Source organism: Carya illinoinensis, chromosome 3, assembly GCF_018687715.1.
Source record: "Carya illinoinensis cultivar Pawnee chromosome 3, C.illinoinensisPawnee_v1, whole genome shotgun sequence".
NCBI lineage: Eukaryota > Viridiplantae > Streptophyta > Magnoliopsida > Fagales > Juglandaceae > Carya > Carya illinoinensis.
The window spans coordinates 15300921-15326326 of NC_056754.1; the positions used below are offsets into that span (position 1 = coordinate 15300921).

General features: G+C 36.2%; 1 protein-coding gene across 1 annotated transcript; it reads left to right on the forward strand.

Moving 5' to 3' along the window:
• The first annotated feature begins 20950 nt into the window (after positions 1–20950).
• On the forward strand, positions 20951–23759 carry LOC122304540. The gene is made up of 4 exons (XM_043116812.1): positions 20951–21744; positions 21973–22582; positions 22970–23222; positions 23467–23759. Exons 1-4 carry the CDS (start codon positions 20951–20953, stop codon positions 23757–23759), a joined length of 1950 nt encoding a protein of 649 aa, XP_042972746.1.
• The last annotated feature ends 1647 nt before the right edge of the window (positions 23760–25406 follow it).

Consider the following 25406-nt stretch of genomic DNA (forward strand, 5'->3'; position numbering starts at 1 on the left):
ATGCATTTAATTGCAAGATATGAAAATGCTTCTGGTCAGAGATTGAATAAAGGGAAATTTTCAATATTTTTCAGTAAAAACACAAGGGCCTCTACTAGAGATAGTATACTTAGTGTAGCAGGAACCAGGTCTACAGCTACTTATGAGAATTATCTTGGATCACCAGCTTCAATGGGTAGATCCAGGATAAATGATTTTAGTAATATTCTTGACAAAGTTAGAGGCAAACTACAAAACTGGAAAATGAAGTTCTTGTCAAAGGTAGGTAAAGAAATTCTCCTCAAATCTGTAATTCAATCCATTCCAACTCACTCCATGGGAGTTTTTAAACTTCCGAAAGGGTTGGTAAGGGAGTTGAATAAAATGATGAAGGGGTATTGGTGGGTACAGATTAACCAAGAGAAAAAATTGAGTTGGGTCAACTGGAATCAAATGGGGAAATAAAAAATGGAAGGGGGTTTGGGATTTAGAGATTTTGAGAACTTCAACGAAGCTTTGCTTGCAAAACAATGTTGGAGAGTGATACAAAACCCATACTCACTTCCTTCACAAGTTTTAAGGCACAAATACTTTCCTCATACAGATTTTCTCAATGCAAAAATGGGCTCTAACCACTCTTATATTTGGAGAAGTCTTCTACATGCAAGGCCTTTACTTAAAGAAGGGCTTATATGGAGGGTGGCTATAAAGATTTGGACAGACAAATGGCTGCCAACACCAACAACTTTCACTCCTCAAAGTGGGCAGAATTATCTCAGCACAGAAACTAAAGTGGAGGAACTGATTAACCAAGAAACAAAGCAATGGAAGTTCAATATCATTAAAGAAGTTTTCTCACAGGAGGAGGCAGAAAAAATTAGTCAAATTCCCTTAAGTAGAGGTAACAGAGGATAAATTAGAGTGGAGAGGTATTCAAAAAAGCAGAACCTCATTTATGAGTTTTAAGGTTATGATACAAGATATGTTCAACAAACTGGACAGAAAAGAATTGGAAGAACTCATGTTGATTTTCTCGAATTTGTGAAGGAGAAGGAATGGATATGTTTTTAAAAACATATTAATTGACCCAAAGTTAGTGATTTCCAGGGTAAACCAGATGAAACAAGAAATGGTAGGTATACATCTCAGGTCCATAATTCAGACTGAACACAACAATAGAAGGAATATTAGATGGGTTTGTCCCCCACCAAATTATTGTAAAATAAACTGGGATGTAGCAATTGACAAAAAGCAACTCAAACTGCGAATTAGAATTGCAGTCAGAGATGAGGAAATTAAATTTCTAGCCACAATGAGAAAAAATGAAACTTATACTCCTAATCCAGCAATAGCAGAGGCTAAAGGAGCTCGCTCGTATAGCAGCAGAGTTTGGATTGCATTTGGGGATGAGAAGGGTAGTGCTTGAAGGAGACTCTAAGAGGGTTGTTTTGGCCATTCAGAAACAAGAGCAAGATGAAAGTTATTTTGGGATGATCATTGAACAAACCAGAGACAGTTTAGCATCTTTTGATAGTTGTCTTACTAAACATATATATAGAGAAGGTAATGTAGTTGCACATAAACTAGGTAAACTGGCTTTACTTATAACAGACTGTATAGTGGATTTGGAGGAAACTCCCCACTATCTTCAATGAGTCTTCTAAATCAGTGAATGAATGAAAAGGATCTATGTTAAAAAAATAAAAAATAAAAATAAAAATTATTAGAATAATTTACCGTATTTTAGTTATTTTTGTGGTCGATATTTCTTTAAATTATGAATATAAACGAGTCGAGTTCAATCCAGCAATAATTGGCAATCGTGAAGCTAATGGTATACATCCAAGGAATTATAGACAGCTACCGACAAACCAAAAAATAAAAACATGAAACTACAGCTTTTAATTATAAATTCAATGTATTTGGTGGGATCCCGGGGGTTGGGAGTGCATATATGGTCATAAATACTTAGGAAGACCCAGCAAAATTATGTTGTTGTGCCATGCAAATTTCAAAGCAAATAAATAAATTTTTAATCAAACATCTCTTATAAATCATGAAAATTCACTCGGATCTTAAAAGTTTCTAAACACTCATGCATACAGGGACACGCCATTGAAAAACCCTATAAGGATAACATTAAATATTGTAAATTCTACGTGATGCGTCCGTTTCTCTTTAGAATTTACTTATTTAATTGGGTCAAACAATTGAACAATATCTCTATATAATTAATAATTTTATTTAAGTTAATTCGTTTTGGTTGGTTCACCTTGTAGTAAGGCTTGCAACCCGAGCATGTCAAGTCGGGTTTAGACCCGATCCAGCCCGATATGATTATTATGAGCGTATTGCCGGTATATTCGGGTCGGGTCAGACCTTCTTTATTATAGAAAAGGAGACGTCTTTGGTTGGCTTGGAGCGATGTCATGCTGGTCGAGAGTTGGCTAAGATGGAGGGGGTGGAAGGGTGTGATGGACCCGATCTAGAAGCTGACTGATTTGAGAGAGTCACTCTCCAGAGATTAGGGTTAGAGGAAGAAGATGAGTTGCAGAGAAGGAGAAGACAGAAGTGAAGCAAATTCTCATTGGGACTTTCCCTCCAACCAACTATATTTATAGTGAATGGATTACAAACACACCATTTAATTGTTTACAAGTCTATTTCATTGGAGGAGTAAAACGACCACATTGGACTTATTGAAACTGAGATATAAAAGGAAATGACAACGTTCAGCTAAAAGCAAAAGGAATTAACATATGGCCTTTAAACCTTTGCTTCTTGCCTATCAATTCTATGCAGGATTGGTTCCTTTTCATCTTAAATCCAAAGAAAAAACTGGGTCTCAATTCCCAAGATGAACAACCATTCCGCTTATTTGCAATCTTGATTATGGATTTCATATGGAGACTCCGGAATGACTTAGTTCACAACAACAAAAGCCTCTCTCCACATATAGCCTCGCAACAACTAAACCACTCATATCAAGAAAATCTACATGCTTGGCAAGACAAACATATTTCTTCAGCTCAGAAGTCATGGCAGAAACCTCTCCAAAACCAAATTTGTATATCCTTTGATGCAGCTATTAGAAATAACTTCTCTATAGTCTCAGCAGTAAGCAGAAATGCAAAAGGAGAGCCTATAGAAATATGGACAGAGGAGAATCTCACCATGATTCCAATAATAGCAGAAGCTTTGGCAGCAAGACTAGCAATCCAAATGGCGGAACACATCAACCACCAACAAATTCTTATGGTAGGAGACTCTCAGTTAGTCATTTCCTCTATCTATAAGGAAGCAGCCATTTGGCAAATAGAGCAAATCTCGGAAGACATAGCAAAATCTCTGAAAACTCACAAAGATTGGAGCTTTAAAAAAATCGATAGAACTCAAAATCGATTTGCGCATTCAGTGGCGCAGTGGGCAACTACAAACTTGAAGTTTGGTAGCATTCCTATAGTTTGTATTCCAACTTGTATTTTGTATATTGATAGTGTGACGGACCCTCCTTATGGTTTGTAATTTCTTTTCCTATATATATAAATACAAGCTTGCTTAGAAAAAAAAAAAAAAAAAGGAATTAACATATACTAAAACGGCAACGTATCGATCTTTCCCTTAATAGCCAACAACCCATAACGACCCTTCCACTAAGATCCTGCTGAAAACATTGCACCTTGCCCATCCGCATGTCTCCACACCAGCACCTTCACCATCCATAACGAAGGGGTGAGAGGGAGGAGATATTACGTTCGAACGTGATATTTATGGACAAAAATTCAACTACAATAAAATTATCATTCAAACATGTACTAAATCACTTAATCATAAAAGAAATAATCATTCGAACAAATATTAGTCACGGAAGCTAAGTTAATAAATTTAGAGGGAAATTAACTTACCCTATCGAACAAGAAGCTACATGCGAGCGTGAAGAAGATATAAAGGATAAATATCCCTATCTCTTCCATTGAGGTCAAACTATTTTAAAGACGAGATTATTTTAATGAGTGAGAGTTGTAATACCCGAACCTATTAGGAAAATCCTATGCCAATAATTTATTTAAATTAAATTCTTTCTCCATGTATTTTAACTTAGGAGTCATCATTACCAATTGTTCCTCTGGTATTATTATTTTGGTCTTAAAAATTTTGCTCCTTTTAATCTCATCCATAGATAGATTTTCAAGGTTAGAGAAATATCTACTTATTTTACATCTCAATCACTCATTTTTATGAGTACAATAGATAAGTTCATCCCCATGCCATCACCCGATAAACCCATATACACTTCAAGTTTTTAAAAAAAAAAATTAAATAATCATGTAATCATTCAGTTTTTGCTTATGGCGTTCAGCTTCTTCTTGCTTCTCTTCAGCTCATCTTTCAGCCTCTTGGAGTGGAATCTTAGCTTAGATCTCCTCTAGAAGAAGACTAAAATCATGTAAGTTCCTATTGTTGATTCATTTTCCCTAGAGATTTTTGTTCGACACACAATAAATAGCAACCAAGGTTATATTATTTGAAATTGAGGACTACTATAGCCATAAAGAGATTACACAAAAATAATATTACAAATTGATATGGATTCATGTGATCCGTTAGATTTACTTTACAATAAAAGTAACTTTACAATCTAACGAATTATATGAAACCAGATCAATTAGTAAAATTACTTTTGTGTAATCTATTTGTGGCTAAAATATTTCTCTTTGAAATTTTTGCAAGTTCTAGGCAAGAACCTCTTCACTCCATTTCTTTTAGCTCACACCTCTATCTTTTTGCTTTTGACACTTCAGTTAATGCCCTTAGGAAGAAGACTAAATCAGGTAAAAATCTAGTTCCAAATCCTTTGTTTGTTAGGTCTATCCTTAGCACAAAACAAGTCGATTTCTGAAAATCCTACTTCCATCCGAATTTGCTTAGTTACTTCCAGCTTCAAATTTTCTCACATATTGCTTCTAATACTTGTTTAGTTGGGTGTATAAAAAAGTAGAGGAAAGGTAGGTTGCAGATTGAAGATGTGAGATGATTTTCTACCCTGTTTTGTTCCAAGTTATACAATTTCTACAAACAATTCTGCAATCGCCTTAACTCTTCTTCTTCCTCTATTTGAATCAATTTTTAATTATGTTTAAGCCTCCAATTTTATGTGTTAAGCAAGTACTAGACATTAGTATGTATTTTTAACCTTTTCCTCAAGTTTTCTCTTAGAATTTTCTGGTTTATCAAGAACTATCTTTGTTGCTTTGTGCCATGTTTACACAAAAATGAGGTTTCTTTTCAATTATCTTCAAAACTAGTATCATTTGTTTTATGTAGTTGGATAATGATTAAGTGAAGGGAGTTTTAAAGCAAGAATATAACCAAGTTGTTGGTTGTACAAGTTAGTGCAGAAATTTTCTGCTATGCATTATCTTTTAGTTAAAACCAGTCCATTTTCATTTTTCAGTTCTAAACTAAAGTTACTTATTTGAGAAAAAAAACTACTGAAAAACAAGGGCAAAACCAACCATCAAGAAAGCCTTAGTTCTTCACACTTCTTGGTTCCAACAACGTTACCAAAAGCTGTCAAATATCCATTTTGGTGAAATTTCCAGATTTGATACCTTCTCGTTCCCTTCAATTCCCATCAAATTCCTATCATCTATACATTCTTAATCCATGATTTTCACCTATCTTCATATAGAAAACTCAATAGCCTTTATTTGGACAGCAAGCATGTTATTAAACGTGTCTATGAATTTCGTATTAATACTTGAAATGAGGAGTTTGAAATGGATTGACTTCGTGCTAAGTATGGAAGTATTACATGAAATTGTTATACCTTAAAGAAATGGACGGTGAGAAAGAGAGTATAAAATTTAATCAACTTGATTTCTTGTTGAGCTGATTTGATATGGAAGGAAGTTGAAAGGATAGAGATTGTGCCTTGTAGTTGACTTTCTCTAAGTGAAGAGGAAGTTAAGGAAATTGCTTTACTTCCTTCTTGGATTTAAAGTAAACAACTAGCTAAGAGTATAGTTAGGAAAGCTTAATATGAAATGCGTATTGTCATGTTGTTCCATTTCATTGAATAGGATTTATTGAAGTGCAAGAGGAAACAAAGGTTGAGCTTGGAGGTAAGTAATTATGACCATGTTTCTTACACAATATTTTTCTTCTACTAAATACTCTATTTTTCTTCAAATGCTTTATTTTAATGAAAGCGTGAATGTATATAATGTATAAACCTTCTTGGTAGCCCATGTTAAGCATCCTTTTTGAATATAAATGTGTGTATAAGTATGATGTAAAACATTCACATTCAAGGTTGAGATCATGAAATTTATCATGCACATGTTTTCTTAAAAACTAGTGATTTTCTTTATATAAAGTTATAACATGAAATGTATTTTTTTATATAAAAAAGTGCATACTGCATTGGACTAACAAAGACAATGAAAATCTTACGAAAGGAAAAATGAAAGATAAAGAAAATGAAGGCTTTATATATAAAAATACACAATGGCCAACGACGAAATGATGATGGTACCAAATGAGTGGGACTGATTGTAATGCTGGGTCAGTTCCATTAGTAGTGCACCTAGTGGTGCCATCGTGACTGAGAGATTCACAACCCTCGGCCACGGACGAAATCGGGTCTAAAAGAATGCTAATCCTAACACACAAGGCATAATAGTGTATGCCAGCCAAAGGAAAGTAACAATTGATTCAGAATGTTTAATTGAAATGTATTAAACTTGTATGACTTTTCAAAAGAAATGCGTAACTGTGATATTTTAACTATATGTTGTAACTAATTACTAAGTATTAGACTCACTTTTATGTTTAATGTTTTAAACACTCATATAATGACGTAGATTAAGCTGCAGAGCAAGATGCTACTTAGGAAGGATAGAAGGATGCTTAGTAGCCTTTTGTTGGGTCTTGATAATGAAGTTTTAGTTTTCGGTTGGTTTTGAGAAACTGTTTGGACTATATATTTTGAGAAAGCAAGCATTTGTAAATAGGGAAGATGTTCATACTATGTAAATAGTTACGGTTTTTAATATGTAACAAATATGAAAGTTTTATATTTTGAGTTTTGAAGTTATGAGAAAATAAATTGAGAAAATCCCTTTTAATAAATTGTTAATATATTATTTACGTATTAAAACAAGTAGGATGAAACATAGTAGCTAATTCCATCTCTAGGGAGGGGTGTTACAAGTTTGGTATCAGAGCAAAAGGTTAATGAGTTTTGTAGACTTTGAGAGGTAAACTAGGTTGAAGTCTCTCTCTAGAGTATGCCAAGCCCTATAGCAGGTTGAAAATGGTATTTTTTTATTATGTATCATGACTTTATGTTAGAATGATAGTAAGTTATGCATTTTAATTTTATATGAAGCCATTGCTAATGTCATTGTCATGCACGTTCTAGTATGGCACCACCGAACAATAATAAGCAGCACAAACGTCGGGGGCGACCCTCTAGCCAAAATGTAGAGAATCAACAAGAGACCCCAAGAGACACAGGGGAACTCATAAATGCAGCTACACTCTTAATAAGGGCATTTACAAATGGAAGAAGCCTATGTATAGTAATGCGCCGAGACCGATTTAGACAATAGCCCCCATCCATAGCGTAACATGGTAGCACCTTGTCCCATTTGCCAAAACTGTAGCAAACTTCATTCTGGAAATTGTTTAATGGGAACCAATACTTGCTTCAAGTGTGGGAAAGCAGGTCACAGGGCGTGAGAATGTCCCACGTTTGTTGCTCCTCTTCCTCAAGTGGCTAGCTCTAGATAGAAGAAGCTGGCTTCGGCTCGAGTCTTTTCTTTTACAATGGACAATGCTTATGCATCCAATGATGTGGTGACAAGTATCCTTTCCCTGTTCTCATATTATGTGTTAGCATTGTTTGATTCTAGATCTACACAATATCTTGTACTTATGCTTGTTTGAGTGTGAAAACACCAGAACCTTAGAGTGTATGATATCTATTTCTACATCGTTAGGAGAAAATGTAAATTGTTAGTCTATGCTTATGAATTGTGCAATTGAGATACAGGGCCAACATCTTAATGTTGTTTTTTTAGTATTTGGCATGGAAGGATTTGATGTGATACTAGGTATGGATTGGTTGGAATGATATCATGTTTGCATGGAGTGTTTTAAGAAAGCGACAGTCTTTAGACCTCCAGGTGAAGTAGAATTTCAATTTAGTGTCATGTGTAAAAGCTCTACTCTAAAAATGATTTCCGCTATGAAGGCTACAACGATGTTAAAGAAGGGTTGTATGGGTTTTTTGGCTAGTTTGGTGATGTCACAATTGAATGAGCCAAAGTTGCAAGACATTGTAGTGGTGAAGGAGTTCCCTATTATTTTTCCAAATGATCTACCAGGATTACCTCTAGATAGAGAAATTGAGTTTACTATAGAATTCATTTTGGGAACGACACCAATCTCTAAATCACCATTCCAGATGGCACTTGTAGAACTTAAGGAACTTAAAGATTAGTTGCAAGAATTATTAAAAAAAGGTTTTTATTTGCCTAAATCTATCACCCTGGGGTGCACCGATTCTCTTTGTAATGAAGAAGAATGGCTCAATGTGGCTTTGCATTGATTATTGATAACTAAACCGAGTGACTATTAAGAATAGGTATTCAATGTCGCAAATTGATGATTTGTTTAATCAACTACAGAAAGCTCAAGTATTCTCCAAAATAGATCTTTGCTCTAGTTACCATCAAGATAAGATCAAAGCAAGGAATGCTTCGAAGACTACTTTTAGAAAAACTTATGGGTACAAAAAGTAATGTCGTTTGGATTAACACTCCAACAGCTTTCATGGACTTAATGAACCACATATTATGGGAATGAGTAATGCTACATACACTCGTGGAGTGTGCAAACGCCGCGTAATCGTTTTGAAACAGAGTGGGGTCCATGATTAAAAAATTAGTTTTTTTTTTATGTGGTCCCATATTGATTCACTTTTTTCAAAGAGACTGTACGACGTTTGCACAACTACAACTGCAAATATCATTTCTCTCTGGGAATACATCAATCAGTTTGTGATAGTATTCATTAATGATATCCTCATGTATTCAAGAAGCCTGGAAGAACATACAAAACATTTGAAAGTTGTTTTGTAGATTTTGAGAGAGAAGAAGTTGTATGACAAACTAAAAAAATATTTTGACTACAAGAAATTATTTTTTTGTGGACCCTGCTAAAGTCAAGGCCGTAGTAGAGTGGCCTAGGCCCAAGATTGTTCAAGAAATTAGAGGTTTCCTTGGACTAGCTCGATACCACAAAAGACTTGTCAAGGGATTCTCATGCATTGTAGTTCCTATGACTAAGCTGGCCAGGAAGAATGTTTCTACGTAACAATCCGTTTAAACATATTCAAATTCGATCGGCCAATTAGCCAATGTGTTCGAACATAGAGATACAGTTGAACACAATGAACTAAAAATTTGAAAGTATATTTGGGATGAAATTTAATCGTCCCAGAAAAATCATTACATTCGAAGGCCATCAAACAGTTTCGCTCGGTTTTGTCCCAAAAAATATTTTTTGGGATGAAATTCAAATTTTCTTCTCAAAGCATCTTTTGAGAAAGTGATACTGGGACAACATTGAGACAATTCTTTTCATCCCAAAAAAAAGTTTTTGTTGTAGTGTGATGGCTTGGGTGGCATTGCACTATGCTGTCACTACAAGAAATTTGGCATTTAGCCACGATTTTCCTTCCCATGACAGCCACTGGTGGGGAATAGATGGCTTATGGCACAAAAAGTCATCAACGCAATAAAATTAATAAAATGTCACGAGATTCCGTGCGGCAAGCATTAAACCGTGCCAAACAGTTGCCTTTAACGACGAGTTCTCTGTCGTGTTAAAAGGTTTTGCACATTGCCTTTTAGATCAGTGGCCAATAAACACAAATTTTTCACCCGGTCAGTGTGAAACTCCTTCGTTTACAACATACATGCCGAGTTGGGACCTGCGATTTTTGGTGGGAGGTCGAATATTCTCAGATTGTCCGAGGAAACGACGGTGGTTTCCTTGCGACGCCCCCCTTCGGAGTCCACGAGCTCCCCACAGTTGCCGGTACGTTCCTCACTTGCCGCCAGGTGACGCCAGTAACGAGTAGGGCGTTCATCTCTCTTCTTGAAATCGAGCATCTCTCCCTCTCCCCTTGGGTTGATTTAATGCCTATTTCTGACTCTTCTCTGTGTTAACTGAACACGATTGTGGTTGAGCCCGGTTTCATCTTCACAATTTTGTGGGAGTATTTGTTTAGCCCCAAATAGACATAATTAGGTCGAGGTTTCATGCCAAATCGAAAATGCAATTACCTTTCTTTTAGCTAGATCTATCCGCATGCTAGAAACGTGTTCGAACAACCCATCATGATCAGTATGCTAATGTATTGGGATGAGAATTTTCCCTAGTTGTCCTAAATTTGTCAATCTATGTAAACACCTGCTGCTGGCACATTCTTGAGGTCTTCACCCTGCGAAGGCCAGTTTTTTCCCCAAATTCCTCATGAATTCCTTGTTACAGACGAGGAAAACTTCATTTATTAGCAAATTAATGAAGTTTTTGGAGCTAGAAACATGTATAGATATTGAGATTGGTAGGCACAGTTGAGACTCATGCATAAACTGGATGAGAAAATCTGTTGCAATGTCTTCCCTTAGATCTGTAGGGATTTTGATCCAAATTACCCTGCATGTTTACATTAAGTGCAATAACATGTTTGTTATTACATATACATATATATTAATACATATACACATATATTTGTGGCTATATGTGTATATGTAATAGGTGGGACAAGTTGGTTCCAACACGGAGTATATCTATACAGTTTTCCGGGCGAAATGCCTTAGGTCAGTTTTTTGTTGCTGTTTATTTAGCCAAGAAATCTGTTAGAGACAATTACTCCACTGAGATCTTAATTGAGAACTTTAATCATAATGCACATAATGGAAAAATTCTGTGCATTATCACAATTTTCATCCCTTTGTGGTTATTAAATGGGAAACCTTCTTAGATATAGTGGCTTATCTGATTTTTTCCCATGAGTATTTCGGCCAGCAAGAAAACAGTGTAGACCCTTGTTGTTATTGTTTAGATGTTCGAATAAGTATTTCACCCCTGTGTAATCCCAACTATGTATTTAAATAATATAGCATGTTGCTATCTTTCCAAGTGGTCTGCACTCAAATATTCTTGGGTTTTCATTTAATGCCTCAACTTTTTGGGCTTTACAGGATGTTGCTGTATCCATTCCTCTTTAAAAACACAACACAATGGTGAGTATCATATCCTGCACCTTTGCTGTTTGGTTTTAAAACTAATGTATTGCTGATTTATCTATGCCATATATGCACTCTTTTATTCTCGATTTCTAATTTTTTTGACTATGTTGCATTTCATAAACTAACCCATGCATTGTTTATCATCATCAATATGAACATATTTTGACATTATCAGTCAAGTATCAATATGTGTTTAAACTGAGCAGTGGAAATCATCACTTCAACCATCAACGTTGGATAGTGTGATGAGTTGTGGACATGGTTATTTTCATTACCTGGGAGTCAGGGGTGAAATAATTAAACTGATTTCTAGTTACAAAGTTATAGAATGTCGACCATCTTAAACTTGGATTAACCAATTGCACAACTCTGGTTGTGCAATGCAGGATGCTGGTGGGGTTGGTTAGAGCCTCTCTATGGTATGCTGGAAAGATTTTGTGAATGACTTCTAGGAATTTGTTATTATTTTGTGCTTAGTTTTTAGGTTGAAATGGTAAAATGGTCCCTTACCATTTTATGCTAGTCCATGTACTTCACATCCAAAGTTCCCCTTCATCTCTATGGTTGCATAGAGATAGACGTGAATGACTTCTAGGAATTTGTTATTATTTTGTGCTTAGTTTTTAGTTTGAAATGGTAAAATGGTCCCTTACCTTAGTATGCTAGTCCATGTACTTCACATCCAAAGTTCCCCTTCATGAACCTAAAAACTGTCAGAGGTTTATATTTGTGTCCATCAAATATATATGTGGCCCTGAAATAGATTGCAGAATTTTTATCCATTTCATCTAGATTCTCTGTTTTGCACTTTGCAGAACTCTATAACTGCTTTTGACTTGCCCAATAAATCATGGTAATAATTCTATATGTCATCAATATGGCCGAAATCCCTGTGTTTTTGGTTGACTTATCAGAATTTGGTGTATGTGACGATAATAGTCATAATGAAGTATAGTTCACCTGCAATTTACCCACGATAATTAGTTGATTTAACATGTTTATTAACTTGACTTTTCCATAGTCATACCGTCGATTACACACTGTTGGACATCAACCTATTGCCTATGTCACAGCTATCGCCAGCCCAAATTAAATCATCACCCTATTCTTGGCAGGAATAATATCGATCTATTCGACGTTGAAAAGAACATTAAAACAAGTGAAATATTCTTATTTATTTAATTTCTAATCATATATTGTTAATGAAAAAGAATTCCTTTATTAACTTTTTTATATCTATTTTATAACTCTATGTAAAATTGAAGATAGTTTTAAAACTTTATGAAATTAAATAATTTATATATTTCACTATTATTTACAAATTTATAATATCATCATGAAATCGAACAACTCCTGATTTTCTTTATTTGATTAGGGTACTATAGCTAAACTAGTTAGATATTTCTCTCTTGTTGTGTAAAGTTGGAAATTGAGTCCTTTGTTAAGAAAATAGATCACATCCTAAATCATGACCTAATAAATTTAACTATAAACAGTATTTTAATTTATTTGATTTTATTTTTTTCCTTTCTTGATGGTGATCTCATTGATTCAAATATAAAGAATACGGTAAAAGAAAATGGTGAACACCTTTCTCAATTATTATACTATGAATTTATTAAAATAATAAGGAGTGCAACTACTTTTGTCTTTAGTGTGGAAAATTCTTCGGCCGAAATCCCTGTGTTTTTGGTTGACTTATCAGAATTTGGTGTATGTGATGATAATAGTCATAATGAGATATAGTTCACCTGCAATTTACCCACGATAATTAGTTGATTTAACATGTTTATTAACTTGACTTTTCCATAGTCATACCGTCGATTACACACTGTTGGACATCAACCTATTGCCTATGTCATAGCTATTGCCAGCCCAAATTAAATCATCACCCTATTCTTGGCAGAAATAATATGCTTACCACTAGTCCATTGTGGTTGCTGTGTCCTTGGGTGTTATATTTGTAGGAATGGAAGACTGATTTTAACATGCTATACAAGCCTATACAAGGTCTCAATATCTAAATCTGAAACTATGTGAAAACTTTAATCTAAGTTTAAAGCCCCTTGAAGCTGAGATTAATGTATTCTGGGTGACATGTACTGCACTAGCCCTTGATGTAAGTTTATGAAATGTATATGGGTTGCGTTGCTAATTTCAGCTTTCATCTACAAGGGTCTTTTTATGTGTCTATGCAGCCTCCAAAACTATACTTTTTTGTGTTTCTGTTGAACCCTATCACTTCCCAAGCAGTGATAGTCCTGAAATTCAAAGACTGTCCATCTGTGAACAAACCCTCTTTTACCACCATTGGTCTATCATGGACTTTATGTATTGCCTAGTTAAAAACTTTATGAAATTTGATTACTATAATGCTGGAAAAAAATAGAGATATTAAGTCTATTTTACTGGTATAAACTTTTTGTTCAAATTGGGCTTCTCAGAATCTGCAATGAAAACCAATTTCCCTAACTGGTTTTCGATTGTATTCCATTTGGTTCTCAAATCACACTTAAGAGCCCCTTGGGAATTGTCATATCTTGTTGAATTTTTTAATACGTCTAAATATGGTTGTGAATAAACATTGGTTATTTACTACTTGCACATGCAAGTTGCTTAATTATTATTAAGCAACTTGCATATAGCTTGCCATGATCAATAATTAGATGTACACTAAAAAGCTAGATGCGGCTTCTCTTAATTGATTTCATTATCTATAGTTGTTCATAGATCTACTCTTACTTTTCTTTTAATTGTCATACATATACATACATATTTGTATATATATATATGTATGTTATATATATACATGTGGCGTTTGGTAATTACTACACTAAAGGCTATATCATGTTGTATTCATTGACATTCCCGTCTCTCTTTTTTACTACATGAAGAATAAATTACCAAACGCCCAGTTCACAATAATAGGGAAATAATGGACCAAATATTCGAGGTTATATCATCAACTAAAATATGTACCCCCTAAATTCATAACTAGACTTCCCAGGTCATATGACACCACCCTTTCAAACAACCATATCAAATGTCATGATTGTTCAATGACAAAGGTTTATGCCCACATTCAATAACAGTTCCTGACAGATATAAATCCCTAATATGGACGATTGTCGATCAATCCACGACATTGATCCAACTTATTTCCTTCGATTTACAATGCTTGTTGAAGTTCAACTTGTTTCGCAATAAACCATCACAACTTTCCTTTATGTCCACTGTGTAACAAGAATTTCCTCATACCCTTGTTAACTTGTACATTTCCTTCTCACTCAACCAGATGGATAAGGCTTGGATCTACATTGAAGATAGATTGCGTTCCAGCGATTATGCTGAAGGCGTTAAACACTTCATAGATATGGCGAAGGCTCATGCCCCCGGTAGAGACTGCCTTAGGTGTCCATGTAGGAGATGCCGAAATCGTACTTTCCATCCCATTGCAGTGGTTCAGGATCACTTGTTCATCGTAGGTATTGATCCCTCTTATACCTCATGGATATTCCATGGCGAGGAGGTGACTCGTCTCGAGAATGTGCTTCCAAGTGCAGAAGTGTCAAGTTGTATCAAGGATAAGTCCAGGATCGTATTCCACAGGGACAATGGGTTATCAAAGCATTTATGAGATTTTTTTGGTTTTTGGGTAACATGGTGTCGATTATAAGAGGTGAAAATAAAATTAAAAAGAAATGCAAAAAGACAATCGAAACTGAAATTGGAGTTTCTGAAAAACAAATTAACAAACACTTGGGTTGGGTTTGAGATTCTCTTTATTTCGGATTCTAGATAAATTTTCTCGATTACCAATCCAGTCAAGGCATTGATAAACGGAAGATAAAACGGTTAAGCTCAAGTTGTGCAATATTTTCCTAAGGGATTTTCTATTTTACTAGCCGTTACACGCGTTAACAAACAAACGAGAGAAACCTTGATAATTTCAAGCTTTTGTTGTGCCTTACGTCAACAACAAAACAAGAGCAAGAGCTTCAATCCCTTTTTTTTGAATCCAAACAAATCACGTCCCGTTAAAGCTTTTGTTGTGCCTTACGTCAACAACAAAACAAGAGCGAGAACCGTAATCTATTTTTAATTTAAATCCGGCTAGTAATATAGTGAAATCAACAATCAATCACAAAATATTGCATCGATCTAGGATCTAAAATAAATTAAGTCTCATTCCACAACCCAAGTTTTAGAATTTAGCTACACATGATGTTTTTAACAAAAATTAATCTTAACAAAGCCATATTAAAATCTGTGAGAACGTATTCAAATGAGATGAAAAATAATATTAACCGAACGAAAGATAAAGGAACAAGTATAAAAACTACAATAAGCAACGTAAACGAAAAGGTAAAGGTAACAGAAAATAAATTCCAGCCATCTCTTAAACTCTAAACTAACAAGAACGAAAAGAAAACATAACCAAAGCTAAGAACAAAATTCTGCTGCTGCCACTTGAAAACAGAAAACAAAAAGAAAACAACTGAAAATAAACTGCCCGACTCAAGGTCTAAACGAAAACAAAATAAGAAAACAAAGACTTCAAGCTCCTACTGCTCCTATGCCGAACGAGAATACAAAGCAACTGAAAAACAACAAAACTTAGCTAGTAGCCGAATGAGAATAAAATGAAAAAAACAACAAATTCAACTACTACTAAACTCCTACAGCTATCCCGAAGGATTCAACCAAAAGCCCTACAGCCTTCCTCCTCCGGGTTCCAGCCCTCTCTTAAATCCAAAACAGCACTCCCTTTAACTCATTTGTGCCTCCGTATGAAAGCAAGGCCAGCCCCCACTCGGTCTCCACTTCAAGCGAAAAAGAATTCCACTCAAAGCAAAGCAAGCCATCATTCGGTCCACTCAAGGTAAGCATCATTTCTCCACTCAAAAGTAAAGTCCACCATCAAAGCAAAAGCAAGCTCCACCCAAGCTGTCCGAAGTTCCATCTCGGCTGCACACTTTATTCTCCCTCTCTACTCATTACTCTCCCTCTTGATGAGCCGAAGCTACTCATTACTCTCCTTGATGAGCTGCTTTCTTTTCTTTAATGCGAAAAGTATGTGGTTTGTGTGAGTGGTTGTCCATGCAAATTGAATGAGTAACCGGAACCCTTGCGGACCCGAAAGCTGTGTAGGGCAGACTCCTTTAGAGGAAAGTGCTGCTTCCATGTTTCCAGAAGTAAACAGCCGATACTTGATCGGATGGTTATTAAGAAAGCACGCCAACAAAAGAGTGGAGGGAGAAATTGCCTCGGGATCCAAGAGAAAGCAAGAATGGACCCAAGGAAGCATTGGTGAGTGGAGTGTAGTCGATAATGCTAAATTCCTCAATTCCGAACACCCCTTCATCTCGGCTCCTTTATTCCTTTTCTTTACTTCCACTCATTACTCTTCTCACCCTTTCTATATTCAATGGTTCTCCTCCTCAACGGTCAGCTAATTCCAGCCCCCACTTCTTTATCCAACTCCCCACTACGTTACCATCACCAGCTATGTTTTTGCTCTCAACCCGTGGCCATATTGGAATTGCTATCATCCATGTATGGTGTGAGTCATGTGTGCTGTCCGAGTGAATGTGATGCATGGTCCGAATGATCTCATTGCATGTGTGTGGTTTTGGCATGTTTGCTTCGTGTGAGTTGCATTTGGCATGTGCATGGTCTAGGTTGCTGCACTTTGTCATTCTCTTATTCAATTTCTCTATCTCTTTCAATTTCAGATATCTTTCCGTCCTTTCCGGCTATAGTCTTCTCCAAAGTCTCAACAACCGAAGCCTTCTTTGCAACTTCTTCCCTCAACCCATTCATCGTTGCTTCAAGCTGAGAAACCTCAGTGACAATCTCATAATTCCTCTGCTCCATCTATTTGATGTGGAGTAAACTCTAGCTCAAAATCAGCATCATTATCTTCATCTTCATCATCAAAATTTTCGTTCTCTTGATTTGGCTGATCATCACCATCTCCATCATGTAGAACAGAAGCAAGAAATTGTCAACAGTTCCAATTGGATTTATTTGAACTGAAAATAAAAATAACACTCAAAAAAAATAAATTAAAAGAAAAATAGATTATCACAAATAAACTATATATGTGAGGAAATATTGTCCCATTAAATTATAGTTATAAAATTAAGCATAAGCTCATGCTTTTAATCAATTTAAATCATAACTCGTATTTATGCTTATTAACTATTTTTCCATCTAAAACCAATAATAATGTCATGATGAATTTAAAAAACATTGGTTTTAAATAGCTAAAATATGCAATATTCTAGCTCAATCACACCCCCCAACTAGCATTTTGCTAATCCTTGAGCAAAATAGTGAAAATTAATTGAGATGAATATTGCATAAAGCTCGAAATTCAAACAAAAACAATCAAACATAATTCTGAATTCTCACAAAAAATCGATTCATGACTACTCAACACCAGGAGTTATATCCACAAAGAAAGTCTCAGTAATTGTTCACATAGAATTGGAGCAAATGTATCAGAACTCGAATATGTGTGTGTGGCTACACCTCTGTATGTTCCTCACTAATAAACATGATTTATCATAGGATTTTTCAACCTTAAGATTAATCATTTTTTATTCTAACTACCTCAAAGCCAAAGGGACTAGCAGTTTTCACGCCAACTCTGTTTAAAGGTTGATCATTCAACCCCCAAAGTTTTGGGTAACTGTTTCTAGCCCTTTATTTAAGAAAACTTACACGATTTTTCTTTTTTTTTTTTTTTTTTTTTTTTCGTTTTCTTTTCTTTTCGTTTCTTTTTTTTTTCTTTTTTTCTTTTTTTTTCTTTTTTTTTTTCTTTTTTTATATAAGGCTCGGTAGTCCTGCAGTTTACTTCTCCTGTTTTAAATCAATGAACATTAATAAGGAACACTACAAGTGTAAGCATGTGCAAAATGTTCTTTCAAAAACTTGCCCTTCATTCTATATAAATTATACTAATTCTCATTTTTGTAAATATCGCATCCCGGTGTTTCAAGTCACTCCTCAACAAAATATGATGCATCATAAGTCATGTTCTATGCTTAAGGTTGAAAATAAATCTTCACAAAATAATTCCGCTCAACTACTCCACCAAGATACTCAAATCTAACAAAAATACCAGAAGTGTGTGTTAATCGTGCACCTCACAAATTTTATTTTAATTTTTTTTTTTTTTTTTCTATTTTCATTTTCTTTTTTTTTTTTTTTTTTTTTAAAGGAATTTAACACAATTAACAGAAAACCCTCCCCCCAACTAAATGTGACATTGTCCTCAATGTTCAGCAATGAATATCCGATGATGTATGTTATACAATCATGATTAAACAGAGAGGAAACAAATTCACTTGAGATATTTGAGTGCACAAAAGGAGTAGATTTCTGTCAAAGTTAAAAACATAACAGAAAACAAAAGAAGGAAAAACAAAACAAGACATATGGTATATACAATGATGATTCAGAAATTAATTCTGATACACAGGATCCTCCAAAGTAGTGGACCCAAAACAAAATAAACAAAATACAAAACAAGCAAGAAAGAAAAATTTTTTTTTTTTTTTTTTTTTTACATAAACTTGAGGTTTTTAGCCTCAAGTTTGAGACGCTCATGCTCTTCATACAGCATCAGGTCATCCTTAGCCATGGGAGCTGGCAAGCGAAATGAAGAATCTAAAAGAGACTTCAAATGTCTATTCTTCTGCCGTTCGATTCCTTCCCTTATGTGGGCCTCTTGAGAAATTCGTTGAAGTACAACGATTTGTTCTTTCAGCCTTTCAACCTCATTGTTTTTGGCTTGTACCCTTTGAGAAAAAACCACAATGGAGGATGAGTAGCGAGTCCCAAGACTCACCAGGTCGTAGATAGCATCTGTGTCCGACCTATTAGCCATACTATTATTTTCCAGTTGCAGCATGGCACTAATGGTGGCTGCGGAAAGAACAGGAGATTGGGATGCAGAAGGCCTCATGGATTGATCTAGAGGAATGTTTGAGGAATGAGCCATTGACAGAAGACTAGAAACTTAAAAATGAGAAAGTTGGAAGAATGCAGATGAGTTTATGGAGATGAGAATGAAAACTTGATGCGGATTTGATGAAGTTCAGGACTGATTTTATAGAGGTAGTACAAAGAACTAGACGAGTTATCATCCACGTCAAAAAGCAATGTGATTTCGGTGAAATGACAACTCGGAGCCTCAAATCCCGTTTTTTAACAACATCAGGTGATTTCAAATCTCCAGACACTCTTGTCAGATCACGGACGGATCCAACTATTCTTTTAACTTTCAAATCTCCAGCCACTTGTCAGATCACGGACGGATTATTATTCTTTTCAACTATCTACAGTCACACTTGTCGGATCACGGACGGATCCAACTTTTATTTATTATTTTTTTTATTTTTTTATTTTTTTTATATTTTTTTTATTTTTTTATTTTTATTTTTTACTAACACTCTCCCCAAAGTGGACCAACATTGGGCAAAACAACTAACAGAAGAACCGAAAATTTGAAGAAAAACTGAAGGAAAAAGGAGAAAAAAAAAAAAGCACCTGGATAGCTTTGAAAGGAATGCAGCCAAAATAAAAATAAAAACTGAAGAACAAAACAAAACAGTGAAAAAAAATGGATAGATCAAGAACCATCAATTAGGATCAATCAAATGTAGAGTAGATTCCTCAGGTGCAAAGTTAGAAATAAAAGGTTTGAGCCTTTGACCATTAACCTTAAAAATGTTACCATTGAGAGGATTCATTATCTCTATAGCACCATGAGGAAAAACAGTTTGTACCACATAAGGCCCACTCCATCGAGACCTTAACTTACCAGGGAACAAGTGTAACCGAGAGTTGTACAATAACACTTTTTGATTAGGCTCAAAAGTCTTACGTTGGATGTGTTTGTCATGGAAGTTCTTCATTCTTTCTTTGGACAACTTAGAGTTGTTGTAGGCATCCTTCCTCAACTCATCCAACTCAGACAACTGCAATTTTCTCACACAACCAGCTTTATCAATGTTAAAATTGCATTGTTTAATGGCCCAATACGCTCTATGTTCCAACTCTACAGGCAAATGACAAGCCTTACCATACACTAGTCTATATGGAGACATGCCCAAAATGGTTTTAAAGGCTGTTCTATAAGCCCACAAGGCATCAGACAATCTCAAAGACCAATCCTTCCTGTTCGGGTTAACTGTTTTTTCAAGAATGTTTTTAATCTCCCTATTTGCTAATTCAGCTTGTCCATTGGTTTGAGGATGATAGGGGGTAGAAATTTTGTGATGGATACCATACTTCTTCATTAAGGCCGAGAAATGCTTGTTACAAAAGTGGGTGCCATTATCACTGATTATGGCTTTAGGCATGCCAAATCTTGCAAAAATGTTTTCCCTCATGCACTGTTCCCTGCTTCATACCACGATGCTCGCCGCCTACAGCAGGGTTTGGGTTTTAGTTACAGAAAAATACATGCATGCCCAAATGATTGTGTCTTGTTTTGGAAGGAGCATGCTGATAAAGATCACTGCCCTAAATGTAATGCATCTAGGTGGGCCTCAATTCCATCTAACCAACAGAGGATACCCCAAAAGATCCTCCGATATTTCCCGTTGAAGCCGCGGTTGCAAAGGCTGTTTATGTCAAAGAAGACTGCCCAATCCATGAGATGGCATGCAGAAGAGCGTGTTGTTGATCCTAACTTCATGAGACATCCAGCTGATTCCACTGTATGGAAAGACTTCGATGACAAACATGCTTTGTTTGCCCAGGATCCTCGTAATGTCAGACTTGGTCTAGCGAGTGATGGGTTCAACCCATTCAATAATATGAGCAAACCGTACAGCATTTGGCCAGTACTACTTGTGCCTTACAACTTGCCCCCTTGGTTATGCATGAAAGATCCATACGTATTGATGTCATTATTAATCCCTGGACCAAAGGCACCGGAAAATGATATTGACGTGTTCTTGCGTCCCTTAATAGATGAGTTGACTGAATTATGGGAAGAGGGAATTCATACATATGACGCTTACAAGCGAGAATCGTTTCAATTAAGGGCAGCATTACTTTGGATCATTAATGACTTTCCTACATACGCTAATCTTTCTGGTTGGAGCACGAAGGGTAAGTTCGCATGCCCTACATGTACCTCTGAAACAGATTCACTTTGGCTTGTGCATGGTCGGAAACATTGTTATATGGGCCATCGTCGGTGGTTGGTGCGAGATCACAGTTGGAGAAGGAAAAAGTCAGCTTTTAATGGTAAGGAGGAACACCGTCTGCAACCGAATATTATAACGGGACAAGCATTAATGGAGCAATTACATGAGGTCTCGAATGTGCAGTTTGGTAAATCAGCAAAGAAGCGAAAACGTGCGCCCAATGAACTGAATTGGACCAAGAAGAGTATCTTCTTTGAACTTCCATACTGGTTAGACTTGGGATTGCGACATAACTTAGACGTCATGCATATTGAGAAAAATATTTGTGATAATGTTTTGGGAACATTGATGAATATTGAAGGCAAGAGTTAGGACACCGCTGCAGCGCGTAGGGATTTGGAAGATCTTGGACTAAGGAAAGAATTACATTTACAACATGATGGTAATCAAACTTCTATGAGTCTTGGTTGTTACATGTTAAACGTCACTGAGTGAAGGAGTTTTTGTGCCCGGTTGTCAGAAGTTAAATTTCCTGATGGCTTTGCCTCAAATATTGCCCGGTGTGTCAACGTTACTGAAGGAAAAATAATGGGAATGAAGAGCCATGATTGTCATATCTTCATGCAATATTTGTTGCCGATTGTTATTGGTGGGTACCTACGACCTGATGTGCGTCGCTGTTTATTAGAGTTGAGTTCATTTTTCAAAGAATTATGTTCACGAGCACTCGACATAACAGTCTTGAAACGGCTTCAAGCTAATATTCCCATCATTCTTTGCAAACTGGAAATGATATTTCCACCTACATTTTTCGATATCATGGTGCATCTCGCTATTCATCTACCAAATGAGGCTTTGCTAGCAGGACCTGTCCAGTACAGGTGGATGTACCCTTTTGAGAGGTATATGGGTAAGTTCAAACGGTATGTCCGCAACAGAGCCCATCCAGAAGGCTCAATTGCTGAGGCATATTTGCATGTCGAGTGCCTGACATTTTGCTCCATGTACCTTAATGATATCGAGACGAGACATAATCGAGAGGAACGAAACACTGACACTGTTGGCCTGGGCCCCGTGGATCCAAGTTTATCGGTTTTTGTTCAAAAGGTGCGCCCACTAGGGGCAGCAAGAATGGCAAAATTAGACGACTCTCTGTTGGCCAAGGCCACGTGGTACGTCCTTAATAATTGTCCGGAGATTGAGGACTATTTAGAGTAAGTCCTCCCTCGTTGTCCATTTCAGCACTGACTTTTTGTGTATTTGTGATTGGATAATGTTTTAATGTTCTGGTTTTTAACTATGGTGTAGGGATCACCTTAACAAGATGAAAGAATAGGACCCAAGTAACTTTGAGCGTAGGCACCAAAATGAATTCCCAACATGGTTCAGAACACGCGTAAGATTTCTCTTTTTCATATACAGGAATATCCCTTTATAATAACTTAAGTCTTTCGATAATACCCTTATTGATAGAAATGTTTCTGTCGATCCTAGATTGCCGAGTTGCATGCGAAGAGTCCCCCCACTGTGACCGATGACATATTTGCATTAGCGTGTGGTCCAGATCCACTTGTCGCATCCTATGCCGGTTGTATAATGAATGGAATTCGGTTTCACACGAAACAGCTCGAAGGGCGTCGCCGCACCCAAAATAGTGGGGTTGTTGTTCATGGCGAACATATCGGATTTCCTATGGACTTTTACGGTGTGTTGCAAGATATCATAGAATTACGCTACATGGGTTGGCGTAAGTGTTTCATGTTTAAATGTGATTGGTGGGACATTAGTGATACAAGAAGGGGGATACATGTTGGGGACCACTTCACGAGTGTTAATACCAACCGACAATGGTATAAAGATGAGCCTTTCGCCCTTGCATGCCAAACCTTGCAAGTATTTTACATCAAGGACCCGAATTGGGGGGGAAGCTGGCACGCGGTACACAAGATAACCAATAGGAATGTTTACAATATTCGCCAAAAAAAACTCAGACTTGCATGAGGATTACATTGATGATGATGATGAGTCTGACACTATTGAAGCAGAAGACGAGAGTGACACTGATGTTAGGCACTATGCATCTGTTAATGAAACTAGCCCGGAGAGGCTCAATCCACTGACCCGCGGCGATTCTGACCAGTTGCTCATTGATCCGAATACCATGTCACATGCACAAGTGCATGGAGATCCCGACGATGATGACCACATTGATGTTGAAGCTGAAAACGAAGGTTTTCGGATGGAGAACATAGCGGATGTTGTGGAGGGTGATGGTACTGATTGAAAACCTCAATCCCATAATGGGTAAGTTTCGATGATGGTTTAATGGACATCAGGATAGTAGCTCTAGTGGTTTCGATTTACAAGTACGTGTTGGAGTTCTTTATGTTCTACCTAGGTACTGATGCTATTAATTTACCAGATTTTTTTTCCCACCATAGATATTTAATGAGGACAAGTGGACTTGTTGCCGATGATGCTATTATGTTATTCTAAGACTGAACTATTGTTGTACCAACTTGATTAATTAATGTTTTAATCTCTATATGATATTGGTACCTGACTTGGATTTAATTTAATTGGCTTGCAGACAGCGTGTGAGGACTTGTCAATGCCGAGGGATCACCTTATTTCATGGAGGCCCATGTGAAGGCATAAGACAGATGAAACAGTGGGCCAGTCTATATGCTTTCTTTACTTTGACTTGCAATGAGGAAACATGCCTATTTCATGGATACCTATTATAATTCAATGAAATGAATGTTGCTTGTTAGACAAATGCTAATGTTTTTCAAAGTTCATGCCATATGAAGTTCAAAGTTATAATTGAATTTTTGTTATTTTTAATTGCCAGTCGCATAAACAGAATTAGGCATCTTATAATTTCTACATTGACCGAAACATAATCTTTTCTTAAGATTATGTTTCGTGGATAGCCCCTCCTTAGAAGCTATACATGTAAAGGCATGTTAGGGCCTGGGAACCTGTATCTGAGGAAGTTACCCCCACTAACATTTAATAATAACTGCCTTAAATAATAATGGACCTCATCAGAGCAGATGAAAGAAGGGGTATTGTTCACCGGATTCATACTTTATTCAAAGTAACAGAAAAGGTGGGAAAGTAGTGACACTGAATATTTAATTACAATGCATCTGTTGGTTATAAAATGTAGACACAGAATTGGGAGACATATAAAGTTATTTCTGGACTTTCCCCCTTGGTACACGCATGGAAATGGGAGGTGAGTCAAATAATCAGTCACTCCATACTAAACTGGCCATCATTTCTATACAGTTGGAGTGATGAATACACTCTCATTAAATCCTTGATTTAATGCCAATGTCCAACCTTTATTGTCCCATCGTACTCAATGAAATATGGTAAATCAGCTTTCAATACTACACAGATGCTGAAATAGAGTAGTGCTTTGTGCTGGAGAAGAGTTGGTTAAAGACACAAACATGAACCACCCAACTACTATTTGCATGGCTGTATTAAATTTAAAGAAAGTGATCTGTCCAAATATTGTCAGTCCCAGTTTCTTTTAATTATCAACCCTGCCAACTACAATTGTGATCATGCAGTAGTAACATGAATGTTGATTATTTGGGTTACTTCTTGCTGGGCCATTTTAGCAAATGCAAGCAATGTCAGTATCCGTTTGGTAATGCAGATATATTGCATTAATTAAGATTACAGATTAGCTCAAGCCATCTGTACGTAATAAAGATGCAGCCAATCATTGGGATATAAACCAATTATAATTTCCAATGGTTCTGTAGTATTAAACCCAACAACAGCACTGGTGAATATTTGTAATATTCCTGGATGGACAATTAAGCCTGAAAAGTTAGGGAGATGTTACAGTCCAGATTAGGGAAGAGTGATGGTGGTTGCCATTAGCTTGATTCTAGTGGTAAATTAAGCT

Bases quoted from the DNA above. Each gene is read 5' to 3' on its own strand.
- LOC122304540 (XM_043116812.1), top strand. From the start codon at position 20,951: ATGTCAAAGAAGACTGCCCAATCCATGAGATGGCATGCAGAAGAGCGT. The intron at 22,583-22,969 runs GTGCGCCCACTA...TGTCGATCCTAG, and splicing joins TATCGGTTTTTGTTCAAAAG to ATTGCCGAGTTGCATGCGAA. The intron at 23,223-23,466 runs GTAAGTGTTTCA...AAAAAAACTCAG, and splicing joins ATTACGCTACATGGGTTGGC to ACTTGCATGAGGATTACATT.